The sequence below is a fragment of the Melospiza georgiana genome, chromosome 1 (genome assembly GCF_028018845.1).
Source record: "Melospiza georgiana isolate bMelGeo1 chromosome 1, bMelGeo1.pri, whole genome shotgun sequence".
NCBI lineage: Eukaryota > Metazoa > Chordata > Aves > Passeriformes > Passerellidae > Melospiza > Melospiza georgiana.
The window spans coordinates 49,122,284-49,137,815 of record NC_080430.1 but is presented as its reverse complement, the minus strand read 5'-3'; the positions used below and the strand labels follow the sequence as shown (position 1 = coordinate 49,137,815).

General features: G+C 37.4%; 1 protein-coding gene across 20 annotated transcripts in view; it reads left to right on the top strand.

Annotated features, from left to right (window-relative positions):
- The window catches only part of ARPP21 (cAMP regulated phosphoprotein 21), a 142,666-nt gene that overhangs the window by 25,058 nt on the left and 102,076 nt on the right, over window positions 1–15,532 (top strand). For 11 of the 20 annotated variants that reach the window (XM_058041494.1, XM_058041562.1, XM_058041522.1 and 8 more), the window contains exons 2-5: window positions 12,649–12,817; window positions 14,446–14,645; window positions 15,045–15,086; window positions 15,492–15,524. In XM_058041494.1, the coding sequence (XP_057897477.1) occupies window positions 14,484–14,645; window positions 15,045–15,086; window positions 15,492–15,524 (237 nt within the window). In that variant the 5' untranslated portion in view covers window positions 12,649–12,817; window positions 14,446–14,483. Of the gene's footprint in view, window positions 1–12,454; window positions 12,558–12,648; window positions 12,818–14,445; window positions 14,646–15,044; window positions 15,087–15,491; window positions 15,525–15,532 lie in introns of those variants that run through there. The other 9 variants (XM_058041554.1, XM_058041572.1, XM_058041539.1 and 6 more) reach the window with 3 other exon arrangements.

Sequence of the window (15,532 nt, the reverse complement as noted above, 5' to 3'; positions counted from 1 at the left end):
TGTTTGGTTTTATCCTATTATGATAAGAAACTGGAATTTCTGTAAGGGTCTGTGATATTTGGTGTCCAGCTGTCCTTGGAGGTTTATGAATGTTTAAATGTCCTTATATTTGGTGTTTTTCTCTATCCTATATTCTGATGAACAGAATCATGATAGGTATTTTATGTTTTTAGTCAAGACTGGGCTTTCTCCCTAAATATCCTTACCACATTCTTGTCTCGTTTTGGTGGATTTGCTTCCTGTATCATGGTAGCCCCAGGCAGCTCCTGTAAAAATGTGGAGGATTCTGGATAAATGCAGTTTAAAAAGTATTTCCCTCATCAAACAGGATGCAATCTATTTAATTTTTTAATTCTAGTTAAAATTAAACCTTAGAAGCACGGTGCTATCTGAAATGCTTTAAAAATAGTTACAGCTTTATGTGGCTTCAGAGGTGTTATCTTTGCAGCTGCTGACAATCTTGAATTGGTGTTGGAAAGTGTGCTGTGTGAGTAGCTCTGACTCACACAGCTTCAAGACTCCTTGTTTATAGGTCAGGGTGGGGTTTACTGTTGATAAACCCAACTATTTTTATGGTCCTGTACTAGCATAGAGGTACTAACTTGTGCATTTGTTTTCCATGTCTAACTCTGAAGCTCTTTTAGGAGAACCAAGATTCAGAAGAGGGGTATAAAGAAGAGACAAATATTGTTATTCATTGGGGGTTTATCCATTTCACTTTTGTCTGATGCAAGAAGTATCCCTTAAAAATGTAGGTGTAACAATGAGATCACAGGCTTGAGGTTGGTTCAGGTCTCCATGCATGCAGGAGCTTCTGAGGATCCGGGCTCTTGTGCCCCACTTCTCAACTTGAATCCAGACTAGTTTTTTGGGTGCTGTTGAGCCTTTAACATATTGGACTGCATGGGTAATTGTAGGAGTTGCTGATGGACCTATGCTTGGTCCTTCCTAAATAATGGATATTTTCTGAAGGTGTTACTTTGCTATTTAGAAGACAGCCTGTAGTGTACCCACAGCTTCTCAGACTGGAGACAACTATGAATCCAATTAAAAGTAAATTCCAGAACTGAACTTACTGCTAGATACTTTATTTTTAAGGCATGCAACAGATTTATTAGTTTTCTTTCCTTTTGGATTTCCAGGGGAAGAAAATGAAACTTGTCAGATTATTATGTGTATATGGTGCATGTGTATAAAAGCCAATGCTCATCTGTGAGAGCAGTGAAAAATCACCTGTGCAGCATAGAAGGCTAGGCAATAGCAAAAGGAAAAAACTTCAGCCCAGTTAATTCTGATCAGCGTACTGAAAATCAGCTGACAGTTGAAATATGAGGTTTTAAGGAGAAGAGAGAGAAGGTTGCTCAAACATCCAGCTGTTTTAATTGAATTATTTTGGAAAATAGCTAAACTACCTGGCAGCTGAAGTTATTATCAAATATATTTTGTTGTAAAATTAGTTTTTCAAATCCTCTCAATTTTTTTTACAATATGCCCATAACTTATAATGTCAGGTGATTACTCAGTTATTCAAAAAAAGATATTTCTTATGGTAATGAATGTTTTTGATATTTTTGACTGGGATTTTTCCATTTCTGTAATGGACTGTAAATTTTCACTCAATCATGTGGATTTTTTTAAAGTCATGCATTATTGAAAGTTCAGTGATTCTCTAGCAGAGTTGCTAAGATGTGGTTATTTACACTTGCTTCTGATGGCATCTGCTAAAATTTGGAATATTGGTGAGCTTACTTATAGTCAGCACCTATACATAACAAGCCTCTGGGTGTTTTAACCCGATTTTTGAAACAGAGCATATTTACTAGGGATTTGGGGAAGAGGGGGAAGGAGAGGGTGTGCTTGATCTTCTATTTATTTATTAATTTAAAGTAATACTTATAAACTGGATGTCATAATTTTATGATTTTGAGATATTGTACTACTTACTAAACTTACTGTAGCAAACTGACTGTCTTTTGAATAGTATAATTGCTTTATTTTTCTGGATGAAACTGCAGTTCTCTTTCCCTCTTCTCAGTGTCTCAAATTCTACAGCAGATAAGGGATTTTAATCGGTATTTGATCAGGAGATTTGTTTTGCTGTAGAGTGTGTCATGAATTAAGCAAAGCACACAGTAGATTACTTATATTGTCTTTTGCATAAAGTTCTCAGGCACGTAAGTTTTAGCATCAGAAGAAAAAGTCATAAATCTTTGCCATTGCACTTTGGCATGTTACAATAAAGGATGCAGAGGATAAAGTTTTTTGTTTTTTCCTTTAAGAAGGTTGATTTGCAAGAAGGATCACAAATCTGAGGAGAACTGGGATTACTGTGACAGAAGTGGTTATTGACTTGCCCTTTCTCGTGGTTGTGTCATGTTTCATCAGCCTTTGAAAATCTTGAAGGTATCAAAATAAATCCTGAGGCTCAAATGGCAGAGCGTTACATGCAAAGAACTAATTAACCAAAGAGACTTTGTGCTCTACACAACAGGATGGTTTCAGTTCTTAGAAGGGCAAGGTCAGCCTCGACTCTAAATATGGGTACATAGGTGAAAAAACCGTAATTCACAGGTGAATTTTACAAAATGTTTAAAGGAGAAAAAAGAGAGTAACTGGATTATGCTGAATTCCACCATAACAGCCAATGTGAAATTTTCGCTAAATTAGGGCAACAAGTTTCAAAGTACTCATTAGATTCTGAAATCTTAGAGATACCTTCTTGAATGATGAACTTTGTTTCCCCCAAAAAACTTTAAAATGAAAGTCCCATTTAACAGTCTCATTTAAGGGCCAGACTGCAACTCCAGCCTGGAAATGCATCTTTACTTTAAAGATTGTTTAGCATAGAGCTGTCTCTAATATATATCATAATAAATTCCTACCACCTACATTTTTCTTCATCAATTTCATGCAATATTTTCTCCCCTGTGATTTTGGTGTTGTGCTTGATAATGATATTTTTGTTTTCCCTGTTACTGAGCACAGCAATGAAAAAATGTGATGATATGGCCATTCTGCAGTGGAAATCAAATGTATTGCAGGCTGTAGAGCTTTGGTCCCACACCTCTCTCCTGTAATTTAAATCTCAGTATTTTTAGATCATTGATGTAGTTAGTGGTTTCTAGTGCCAAGTAAGACAGATTGTTTCACTGCAGGTAAACACAATTTTTGATATTATAGGAGGTTTTTTTTTTAAATCATATTTGAACTTCTGGAGGCTTCAATCTGTATAACAAGATTTAAAGTACTGGAAAAGCTCACTGTTTTTCTGATTGTTTTTTGAATGTCCTTTTGGATTAAATATATATATTTTTCCTAGTTTGAATTTAATAGAACATATTCCTTGGAGACATTGGCTTAAATATTTGATTTCTTTTGGGTATTCATTGCTCTTTTATTAGTTCATGTGTCATGAAGCTTTCTGGCTGGGTGTATGTGCAGTAGCCAATTATGCTTTTTACAAAACTGCTTATCTCTCTCATAAATATATCATAATTTCTTTCCTGAAGAACACCATCAGGCATTGAAATACTTTTTCTGCTTTTTCTTTTGTTCACAATATCACAGGGAGCCTGGAATTACCCACTGGAAAAGGCAAACATAATGTGGAAACCACAGGGTTTCTGGCAAGATCTTTTCAGAAGCCAGAGCTGCAGATCTGTGAACTGGCATTGCCTGTTCTGTGAACCTGAGCTTCTGCCTTTTTTCTCTTGACTATTGTAACAATTTCTGAAGAGAATTTCTTCCTCTTGCTGGCCATGGGGGTGACATTGAAAATACCTGGCTGGTATTTCATAGTTGAATGTCTTCCTTTGTTTGTTCAGCAGATGATTGCAATGTGTAGCACATTGTCTTGAAGCTGCTAAGGAGGAAATGTGGTGTATAACCATACATATTTTAGGATGGGTTTTAATCTCTTTTTCCCATGACAAGGGAAGTGACAAAAGTTATAAGGCTCAATTTGTCTTTTATTTCTACAAGTGAGCATAACTTGAAGTTCTTTGGCACTCCAGTGCTTGAAGCATTATGCAAAAATGTCTAATGCTTTCATTGGCTTTTGTAACATGCAGTTAATCATTAGGCCTTTTGACTTCTAATTTATACTTATAATTGGCATTTTTCTTAATTTCCTTTTGAAACCATGGCAACAGAGTATTGAATAAAATCCATAGCATACTTAAGGCTTCTTTTTGTAATGTATTGTATTTATTATTTAACTGCATTGCCTGAGACCAGAAAAAATTGCAACCAACAAAATGGGATTTGTGTGTTTTCATAAAGTACAAATAGCCTATATTCAAATGTAAATATATATATATTAAATACATTAAAATGTATTTTCATACAGCTTTTTATATCTATTATATCTGTTTATAGTTTTTCTGTAGTTAGAGCCAAAAAATAATGCCTCTGCCTTAGTTTTCTTTTTCTTCAGAATAAGAAGAACCAATAATGAGAAATATTCAAATAATGAGAAAAAAGGCATGTGGATCTGATGTTAAAAAAAGAACCATTCTTTAGAGAGTCCGAGTTAAAAACAGACCATCTCCAGACTTGATTGAAAACTGTGAAAATCTTGTCCAAATCTTGCAAGATTTTAGACAGAAGAGCAGTTTGTAGCAGAATGAGTGTACTTGATAAGACTTTGTCCATGTAAACTGTTCTCAGTCAGTGTTGCTCTCCCAAGTCTACAAACTGTACAGAAGTAGTAATCAACAGAGCATTTGTATGCCAGTATATTTTCTGATAAACACAATCAAAGAAATTTTAGGACTGTTCCGTTGTTGATAAAGAAAAACTAATAAAATTATATATTAAAAAGTATAAAACCATCTGGTATGGGGAACTCTCAAAGGATCTATCTAGCCTTTGTTGGTTTTGATAGAGGAGACTTGGCTGGAATATGAGCTTAGAAAACTTAGCATTGAAACAAGCTTGATATGAGTTGTCTTTGAATTTGGAAAGTATAATTGCCCTTTCTGAGCAGCAGAGTATGTGAAGGGTTGTCTCATAGTGTATGGTGGTGTTTTTTTGATTTTGTTTTTTAATCTTTATTGCTTTTGGTTTTGTTGTTTTGTTTTTTTTTTCTGGAATGAAGAATTTTACTTCAGCTGCAGGCTGGTTTTGTTTCAGAAAATGGCCTTAGGAAAACAGGATTAGCTGCTATGTTTAATTCTGGTAATCAAAAGAGACTTTTGGAGGAAAATAAAGTAATTTTTTTTCTGTCAATTCTTATATGAAAGCTTTTTGCTGTTTTGCAGTCAGTGTTTGTGTGCCAAGGCAATTCTAGTTGTTAAGCTCAGGTCTGTTTCATCAGTGTAATGCTGCTTTGCTCTTAGCAATTATTTTCTTTCAGGATTTGCCAATTAAGCTAGTGCTAGTGAAAATGCACCTAATTTGTCAAGAAATGGCAGGATGAAATATAGGGGCTATTATATAAATTGGGAAAGAAAGAGATCAGGACAAGCACATGTGAAACTCAGTGATACTTGGTCAGTTCGTGATGTATTTTCATCAGTTTATGCTTCCATCCCCTGGTGATGTTGGAAGAAATGTAAAGCAATTGCTCTTAATTTATGGGCCATCTATTCACTGTTATATATTTTAAAATACTGTGCTAGTAGTGTACGAAATTGTTTTGTTTCTTTTCTTTAGGGATATTGTGGGCTTTTTTCCCCTCCTTTGACTCAACTGCTTTTTGTTTGGTTATTAGTGAATGATGAAGGATGGCTTAGCTGGCTGCTCATTCATTACCTGCAGTCTGCTTAGACTGAATTCTTCAAAGGCATCTATGCTCAAAATGCAGAGGCACAGTGCTTAGGTCTTCTAGCAAAATCCTTAAGCTTTAGGAGGAGCTGAGTAAAGAAATAAGTTGATCTTGTAGTTCTATGTGTAAAGCAAAATGGTCATAATCTGTAGCTACCTGATTGAAATGGCAAAGAGAAGGCATTGAAAGAAGAAAGAGTAGGGATGGTTTGACTTGTAGAAAAAGAAATGTTTCAAGAACTTCTGTGTTAAACTCATACATATGCATATATTCTTTAAAAATTAAAATTGGTGTGAACTGTATATTCCACCAGATTTCATTATGCATACAAGTGTGTCATGACATCACACCAGCAGCTTTAATTATCTCACTGAGCTTGTGCTGGGTATCTGTAGCCTCATCAATTCAGTTCAATTCAGTGGTGGCTCCCACACTCTTGCTGTTTACAGTAGCTCTGATTTGCCCTCAGCACTGCTGAGACCCCTCTGCAGGGAGCCCCGGTTCATTTAGGCTGTGCTGTTGATCAGGGTTTCATATTGAAATGATATGAAATGATTCCTTCTGGGATGTCCTTGTGTTATTCATTGTCCTTAAACTGGTTTTAGATTTTGTGGAAACAGAGCTCCTCTTGTGCATTCACCACTATGTGTTGATGGGTGGAGGAACACGTGTCCAGAGTGTAGTCTTGGTGACAAGGGAGGAAATGATGAAGCAGACTGTTGATTGGCAAAAAAAAAAAAAAAAAATACAGACTAGAGGTGGATGGTGATGGAAACAATGCAGACCCGTTTAGCTGGCAACTAAAAGGAATGGGCTTCTTTAAACCTAACAACAAATGATGAGGTGATATGCAGTTAATTCCCACAGAAAGACAAAACTATTGTGAAATCAAGAAAGCTAATTAAACTGGAGGGCAATTACTGGCACAGTAAGAAAAATGTGTAAAGTATTTGATGTGTACGGTGAGGTAATGGAGATGATGTCCTGGCAAAGCTGTGAGATTCTTGAACATCCTCACAGCAAAATTACTAAAGCATCCTCCCTGGACATCCTCTAGTCATAAAATAAAGCTATTGGTCTCTAAAGAGGACTTTGTGATATAATTATCTTCAGCAGCTGAGAAATAGACCTGATTATCTGGGAAGATGAGTTTTGCTCCCTCTTTCCATTTGAATTGTGTATTTGCTCACGGTGGCTATTGTTTCCATTACAGGATTTAAGGAAAATGACTTTTGTGTGTTTCAAGGAGATGTGCATGCATTGAGGATGGCTTGGAACCTCACTTCTCTCTCTTTGGACTCATGAGTCTTGTGCTGTTTTCCACCACCTAACAGTGAGACCAGTTAATTTAATGACTTTGATTTTAGGGAAATTTGTCAGGTTTTGTAAGGGAATGAGAGAAAATTTGGCATATGTGTTTGAAATGCATGAGGTGGTGTTGAAGGCTGTTCTAAAGCAAACAACTCATTCCAGGAGTGCTGATTTGTACATCTGATTAGCTTGTTAAAAGTTTGGGTGTTACTCAGTTCCTACAAAAGTTGTGTGATTGACATTTATTAGCTAGATCACTCAGCCTCCTATCTTTTCATGCTGATCCTGGAAGACTTCAAATGATCATTGTGACAGATAAAAGAGGTGGTTTTTTTTTCCAGCCTTATCTTAAGTATTAAAACAAAGCAGAGTCTCCCTATAGGCCATCTATATTTATTTTTCTGAGTAAAGCTTCTAGCTTTGCAGAAATATAACAAGCTGGAGGGAACATCATTATTACTTGTCTGAAGATGATGACATTGACATGAGGTCGTCTGACAGGGGATTAAAGTGGAAAAATATTGGTGGCAATCTGTTAGTAGCAAGAGGATCTCTTTGAAAAAAAAGAATCAGGTGTAAGCCACAAAAAGTTGATTTGCTTCTGGGATTTTTCCTTGGTTGTTAAACTCGAGAATCCTTGCTGTTATTTGTAAATACTGGGTTTCACATGCTGATTGGGAGGAGAGCCAGTGCCATTCCAGGATAGATGTTTCATCTGGGAGGCTGCTGCATATTTTCCAATTGCCTCTTTTCAGAGACAACTGTTTTTTGTATAGGATTTGAAATCTAGTTCAGTGTGTTTCAGTCTGCCCTGTTTTCGTCAAAATTTGGCTGCCCCTGCCACTGATGGTTGATTTCTGGCCTGTTTAAGCTGGGTCAGGGGCCTCTGCGCTGTTGCTTGTATGCAGATGCTCATGTTTTTTTAACTCATGGGGAAAAAATAGCATCTGCTGACAGTCTCTGGTAAAGTGCCATCAGTAAATGAGTCTAAATAACCTTTCATTTGCAAAGGTCCGTGGCATGTAGGAGCAGAAAATGTAGGCAATCGCACTATTTAGTTTTTTAGTGATGATGAAGAGGGGACAGTGTGAGGAGGAGGTGGGAAATAAAATACAACATCAAACACTTCAATTAAAAACAATGCAAAATTATTTGTTTAAGATTTAGTCTTCAGTCTTTTAACAATTGGTGAACTTGTCGGATTCCATGCATTTCACAGCTTTAAGCTTGGTGACTTTTTTTTTTCATACTAAAGCATTTTGATATGAGAGCTGGTATAGGTTATTATCCTGCTATGCTAATGCACTGACTTCCAAGTGCATTTGTGTTTTTCTTTGGGAAATGTGGGAAAACAGTGAAAAGGAGTACACATTCTAGTGGTGCAAAGACTAGGACTAGTCCTAAAGACTGGGAGATGGACAACTGGGTAGTAGTGTGTTTGATCTAAAACTGCAGGATTTATTTTACTTGCCTTTTTTATGTTTGCTGGAGGTGTTGTTTGGGGTTTTGTTGTTGGGGTTTTTGTTGGGTTTTTTTATTGTTTTGTTTTTTTTTTTTTTTAAACAATACATTTTATGTCATGAATGTTTTCTTTGAAGACACCAAAGAGTTGAAGCTTTTGTTTTCATTATGAAACCTGAGATTTTATTTGATTTTTTTCATGGTAGAAACAAGAATATTTAAGTGTCAAATAACATGAATTTTATTGTTTAAGACACGAGAATCTGGCACAATTGAGGGTTGTGCCTACTGATAATCTTAAGATAATGCTGGAGACCATTTCCATTAGCTTCCAGGAATCTGATGAGTGGTTTGGCAATAATGAGTCAAAACTCTCTTGATACATATGGGTGAGGTTTGCATCACACAGTGGAAAATGACAACTGTGCTGCCAGCCTGTGGAGTCATACCTGCAAACCATTCATGAGAATGGAGAATCATGATGGAATGAGAAGGATCTTGGCTCACAGATCTGGCCAGTGTCAGCAAGTTTTCAGTAGCAGGCAGTATTCAGGCTTTGGAATGACTTTAACCTCTATGCTTGGCAGGTTTGTTTGAAGAAAAGCCCTTGGATTTCATTCTTATCAGAGTTCTGTCCTGCCTGCTGCTGCCTGCTCGTGGTTAAGAGTATGCTCTTTGGCCTTAAAGCCTGCTCATCTCCTCCCTGAGAGAGGACATGTGTGATACTGGCAGTGTAATAATCTTGAAATGCCTGCTTCACCATGCATAACTATGAGGCCATCAAAACACCTCATACATAATACAAAAGGGGCTTGCTCACCTGTAGTGGCCTCTGAGGGTTTTGTCAGATGTCTCTCCTGAATTTCAGTTGATGGTGAGCTCTCAGGTGCTCGTTGCATAGGGCTTTCTAACACCTTTGCTTGCTTTTCTGTTCCATTTTTTTTTTTCTTTTTGACAGTTCTTCTGGGTATAGTTTTTAAACTCTTGCATTAAATTAATTGTATTCCTTCCCACAGACTTTTCTTGGAATTTGCGTGGTATGTGTTGTATGAATGTATGTGACCATCCACGCCTTCTTCCATCCTTTCTCTTCAAGCTCTGACTGTAGTTGTTCAAGCTCAGTAGTACCTTCAGCTTCTAAAATGAAAATCCTGTTAAAAGGAAAAGAATTTAAGAAAAAACCTCTCATCATTCCCATCCCACAGTGTATGCTGAGCAGCTGGTGCTTATAAATTCTATACAAACAGATCATATTTCCATTAAAGTGGACCTACAAGTGGCATGGTGGGTCCCTGTATTTTCTGTCGTATTGCTGTGTGCAATACTCAAGTTGCTTTAAGGATTTAGGGGCTGAAATTTTGCCGCAAGCTCCTGTAGACTGCTAAGATCCCAACACCCGATGAGATTTTGCTCCCTTGCATATCAAGAAGGTGGTTTTTGCCTAGCAACAAGCTTTGTGGTTTCTACCTGAGGATCAAAAACAGAAGTGCATTTGTTCAGCCTTTTGCGTCACTTCGGTACTGGAGGTTTTGACAGTCAAATCATCCCTGACATTTCTGTTGATGCGCAAGAAAGAGAATAATCCAGTGTGTTTTTCCATAGCAGTGCTGTCATTGCAGCACTGACAATAGTAAAAAGTACATTCATCGCTGAATAACGAGATATCCTGGAAACATACGAGAAACAGAGACACACTTCCAACAAAAATGTCTCCCTTTTAACGGCTATTTTCTGACTGATTCCTTTTTGCTATTTATACTCTCCTTGAAATATTTTATGGAAACCTGAGTCCCTCTGAAAGCCCACCCAAACAACCAGAAGTGTATTTTACGTATTGTAGTATGTAAATGATTAGTCATCACCTCTAAATTGCTTAATAAAGGAGGAGGAATCTATATTCAGGGAAGGTGAAGAGCTGGAATTGATTGCTATATGTCTCACTTCTTCTTGCCTTCTTTTCGTTTCCCAGAAGATAATTATGAAGGATTTATTTAAAAAAATCATCCTAACAGACATTGTTCTTCTGGGTCTGAGGAAGGTAGCTGTACATTGTAAGATTATTTTCCACTTGCTTGTGTTTTCTTGGGGAAATTTATGTACAGGTTTTTTTGTTTTAATTTAAGATTCTGTGGTCTTCTTGTACATTGCCAGGGAAAAATGATGTCTTCAGAAATCTTAAATGTAGCAATATGGGGAACGCATTTTATAATGAAATTTGCCTTGGGTAAAACATGATAAGATGATATTGAGCATCTGTGCACAAGACCAAGTCTTGGCAGATCTGTTCCCTTGCTGCATATGATACCCTTTGGTTGATTGGTTTGTTGTCTTGTTTTTGTTTTGCTCTGTTTGTCTGTCTTATGAATAGTTAATTCCCAACAAATGGTCACACTGGGCAGTTCTGAAAAAATTTTTGTGTGTGTTCTGATTTTGGTACAAATATCTGTGTCTCTGTTGGTTTTGGAGGGTTTTGATTACAGCAGTCTATTTCCTGGATGGCTGCTTTCCAGGTGAAACCTCCATGCATTGTACTTCCTTGGGATTTTTGGTTTGTGATTGATTTTGGTTGATTCCCTCTCCTAACCCCTCCCCCATCTCTCATTTGGAAGTGTGGGGGAAACAGTCATTGGAAGATGGGTGTGAGGAAAGGATTTTGAGTCAGTGGTTTATTCACTCTTTGCTTGCTGAGTATTGGCTCCATGGGATACATTGGCATGTGCTTGACTACTTGGGCATAGTTTTCCATGGTGTTCTTCCACTCCCATTGTGAGCCTACGTTTCTAATGAGCTAGAATTTCTAAAAATATCCTGCAAGAAATGCCAAAAACCTAGTGGGAATGCTTATTTTCTGTTACTCTCTACAAATTATGAAATGGTTTGAGGAAAAGAAATAGTTGTGTTTATAAATTTGCAGGATGGCGGTGATAGTTTACAGAGCTGCCTGCTGGTCTCCTCTGCGTGCCAGAGCTCCCAGAGAGAGCAGGACTGGAATATTGTGAGAGGCTAAACTCCACTTCTGGTGCAGCAATATCAGCTCTTTTCACATGGCAAGTTGCAGTGTGCTGACACGTGCTGTGTGGCAATTGCAGCCGTGCACAATGTAAAATGTGCTGCAGAAACTGGGAGTCTGATAAAATCAAAAAACTTGAAAGTCATCTCCCGTTATTCTTGATTGGCTTCCTCCCCCCTCCCCAGCAGAATATGTGCTTTCTGTTTGCTGGTTTTGTGTGTCTGCACTGACTGTTAAACCATGACTCACATGCAGGTCTTGAGAAGAGCTGCCTGTTGTATCAAGACAGTTCAGCACATGGCCATGGCCTGCAAATGAGTCCAACTCATCCTAAAATGATCGTTTTTCTGTTAAATCAGCTATTCAGCTGGCAAACACAATCCTGATGAACAGTAAAAGTTGCATTGCTGAGGCAACTCTTTCTTTAGGTTTATTTCTCAAACCCTAACCTGGAAATCTCATTTTTCCTCCTCACAAAATACTTCAGAAGAATTTCTTTTCGCAGATGTTATTCAGGGAATAGGATTTCTTTCTTCTCCTCTTCTTCCTCCTCCCATTCTGGATAATTTCAAATTTTATTCAGCTTATTAAATGAACATCTCGATTCACTACCCTGGTAAAGCAGGTCACTTTCTAAAAGCACCCACCTAGCTATTCTTTCAAAAGTGCTTGACTGTTGAAGTTTTAATTGAAGCAGAAGCCATAGCTAAAAAGCAGGCAAACCTTTTCTCCTCATTCCCTCATTGATTTCTGTTGAAGCAAACAGATGAGCTTATATATAAATATGTATATATGCTTTTTTTTTAATGAAAAGTGCTGGAATTCGCTAAAAAAGGTTAGAATTGAAATGAGTAATCTTCGGTGCATAATGCAATTGTTAATTTTAGCTTCTTGCGTAGGAGCTGTTATGACTTGAACAGCCGGCTCTAGCCTTCATTAGAGAAGAAGCAGGCAGTTTTGAGACAGGTGGAGCTGGATCAAGCTGTGAAAGTGACTTGCTGGAAACTGGTCATTAGCGTTAGAAATCTGGTCCTGTCCGTTTTACCCCTCCCTTGTGCCGTGGTCACTGCCGGTGTTATTTATTTCTCGTCTTTTCCAGGTTGACTATGGTGCGTCGAGCTCTGCGAAGGACCAGCATGGAGATTGGCACTCTGGACTGCTAATGGGGACATGGGACTCACGTTGCCGTTGATCATTTGTGTGGACTTAACCAGCAAAGACCAACAGAAGACTCTGGAAAGGCAGTTGGAATTATAGCAGTTTTTCAGGTAAACGGCTTCTTTGGTGCAGCTGATTCCAGTGTAATTGTTTTTGTGAGCACTGTGTAAAGCATGTGGATGAGCTGCAGGTTCATCTGCCCATGAGGAGCTTGTGCATGCATGTGCATTTCTTGATGAGAATCCTTATCAAATTAAGGGTTATTTAACAGACCAGTTAAAGGTCTCGCCACTCATGTTTTGAATTTTCATCAAAGCAGTTCAAGTTTCAGTTGTAAATGCGGAATAGCCAAAATCATTGGCCTTCTTGGGGAGAGCGGTGGGAGACAGGAAAATCACAAATTAGCTCACAGAAAGGCAAATCAAACATCAGGTTAGTTTCCTATTCCATTCAATTTGTTTATGAACATTATAGCTTGATTTCTTGTGAAGTTCACAGTCCTTCTCAAACTGGAAGATTATACAGAAATTTGTATTTGCTTACAATGTGAAAACAAAAGCAAAAAGGGAGAGAAGTAAGTGCTTATAACTCAGTATGGTTTAGATTTTTTCACTTAAAACATGGCTTAAAAAAAATAAAGGTAAGTTATACTGGTTCTGTTGAATGTTTAATTTCAAACTTTAAAAAGAAAGATGGCAAAGTGTGATTTTGCTTCATAGCTGCCGTTTCACTGTTGAAAAGTGGCAATATGTTGCAAAAGACCCTTCCTCAAATAACTTCACATTTCAAATACAGTTGTTTTTCTTGAAGATGCTTCCTAAGAGAAGTGGATGGGGAAAGAAAAGTTAAATTATTCATGAGGCTTCTTTGACAATTGATCAGTGGGGGAGTGTTCAGGAGGGAGCTGGGGGCAGAGAAAGAGAGAGAAAATAATAGGCTTTAACTCTGAAAAGCCTTTAAACTTCTGTACAACAACCCTATTGTAAGCTGAGAGTAAATGCAGTTCAGTTGAGATTTCTTCAATAGAAGTACCTGCCAAGGGCTTTCTGTACAATTTTCCTAGTACTGAAGAGTGACATAGATTTTGGGAAGAGGCTTAAGGTTTTAATAATGGAGCTGTTGGTTTGATCCCTGAAAATGTTGACCCTGAGAGCTTTATTGTCAAATTTAGAGTTCATACTTATCTTGAATTATTACCTCTTAAAAAAAAAAGATAAATATATATTTATAGTGGTAGTGAGCACCATGGCTTCTGCTATGCATAAAACTCATGGCTGAATACTAAAAACAGTGTTGTTGCTCATGCTTGGTTTTTATTTCTGTTTGCTTGGCTAAAGAAAATATTAAAAAAATGTAAGAGGAGGGGAGCATCGAGATGCCAGAGACCTAGAATGGATCCTTTTTGCCTGGTACCATTGAGCTTTGTAGTAGAGAATCCTTCACTGTCCCTGCCTGAACCTTGGAAGTCCTGGGGCTGGGCTGGGGAGTCACAGAACATTACCTTAAATTTGCTCTCCACAAAGACTGTTCATATCTGCTTGCTTAACCTGACACAATTCTGTTAACCAGTGTTGTTGATTCAGTGCATCTCTTCAGCTGGGACGTACATAGTTTTCCACTTCTGAGCTGCACATTTTGGTTTGTTTATCAAAGGAACTGAAATTAGGAATTAAAAAAATAAATTTCACCCCAAATTTTTTTGTGTGTGTGTTTGTGTTGTGGTATCTTGACCTTTCAGGTCACCAAATCTTGTTATTTTAATTTCTGTCTGGAAGAATGTCTGAGCAAGGTAAATTGAACCAAGAGACAGCAGAAGAAGCTGCAAAAGAGCAGGAGACTGCCATCTCTGAAGCCAACCCGGACAACTGTGTTCTCAATAAATCTGAAAGTTCAGAAATAGAGGAGGAGAAGCTCAGTGATTCCAAGACAGAGTTGCAGGTAAGACAGGAATAGTGAATGGGCGTGTTAAATATCAATGTGTTACCATTGCTTTTCCATTTCTGTGAATTCTTTCATTGCCCACACTTCCCCTATTTTTCTTATGATTTTGAGACTATTTCTATTTTTTCCTTTTTAAATTTTTAATTTATTCATTTATTTTGTGTTCTTTTATTTCACTATAAAATAAATGCTGTTATTTATTATACCTTTCAAGCTCTTTAGGCTGCTGTCCATGCTATTACTTTTTCTGAGAAGTTAATTTCTAGACATCTGTTTTAAAGCTTGGTGAGACATTTGACTGTTTTCCCTCTTTGGGGATTTAGAAAACTACCTTGATCTCATGAATTTACAGGTAATACTAATGAATAATTACTTAATGTGTGGTTTGGTTTGTAGGTGTTACTGCCAACAAAAAGTTGTAATGCAAAGCCTAAGAAGGTAATTTGATAAGAAGACTTTATCGGATGAGGGGTTTTTAATCCTTTTTGCTCAATCGAATAAAAAAATAAAGGGGGAGACCACAATTTAAGAGGAATTTGGAGAGGGGGAGCATTAACTTAAGTATACCTTTTCTTACATTTTTATTATATGCAAAATTACAGAACACTGTGTAGTGTTTTCTCTTGTTTAGTGTTTTACCTGTTTGTAAAACGAATGAAAATGAACAGAGATGATTCTTGGTTTTCCCTGCTTTCTAAACTGGGTTTGGGGAAGTTGCTTTTGCAGTCAGCAACTGATTTAAAACATCAGATAGAAGTGATTTAGTCTGTTTATTGGTAATGTTTTCATCATGCCCACTGTCCACTGAAGTGATAACTGCTTCTCTTTTTTTGCTATACCCAGAAACGAGGAGCAAATCAGAAAAAGAGATCCAAGGTAAGGGT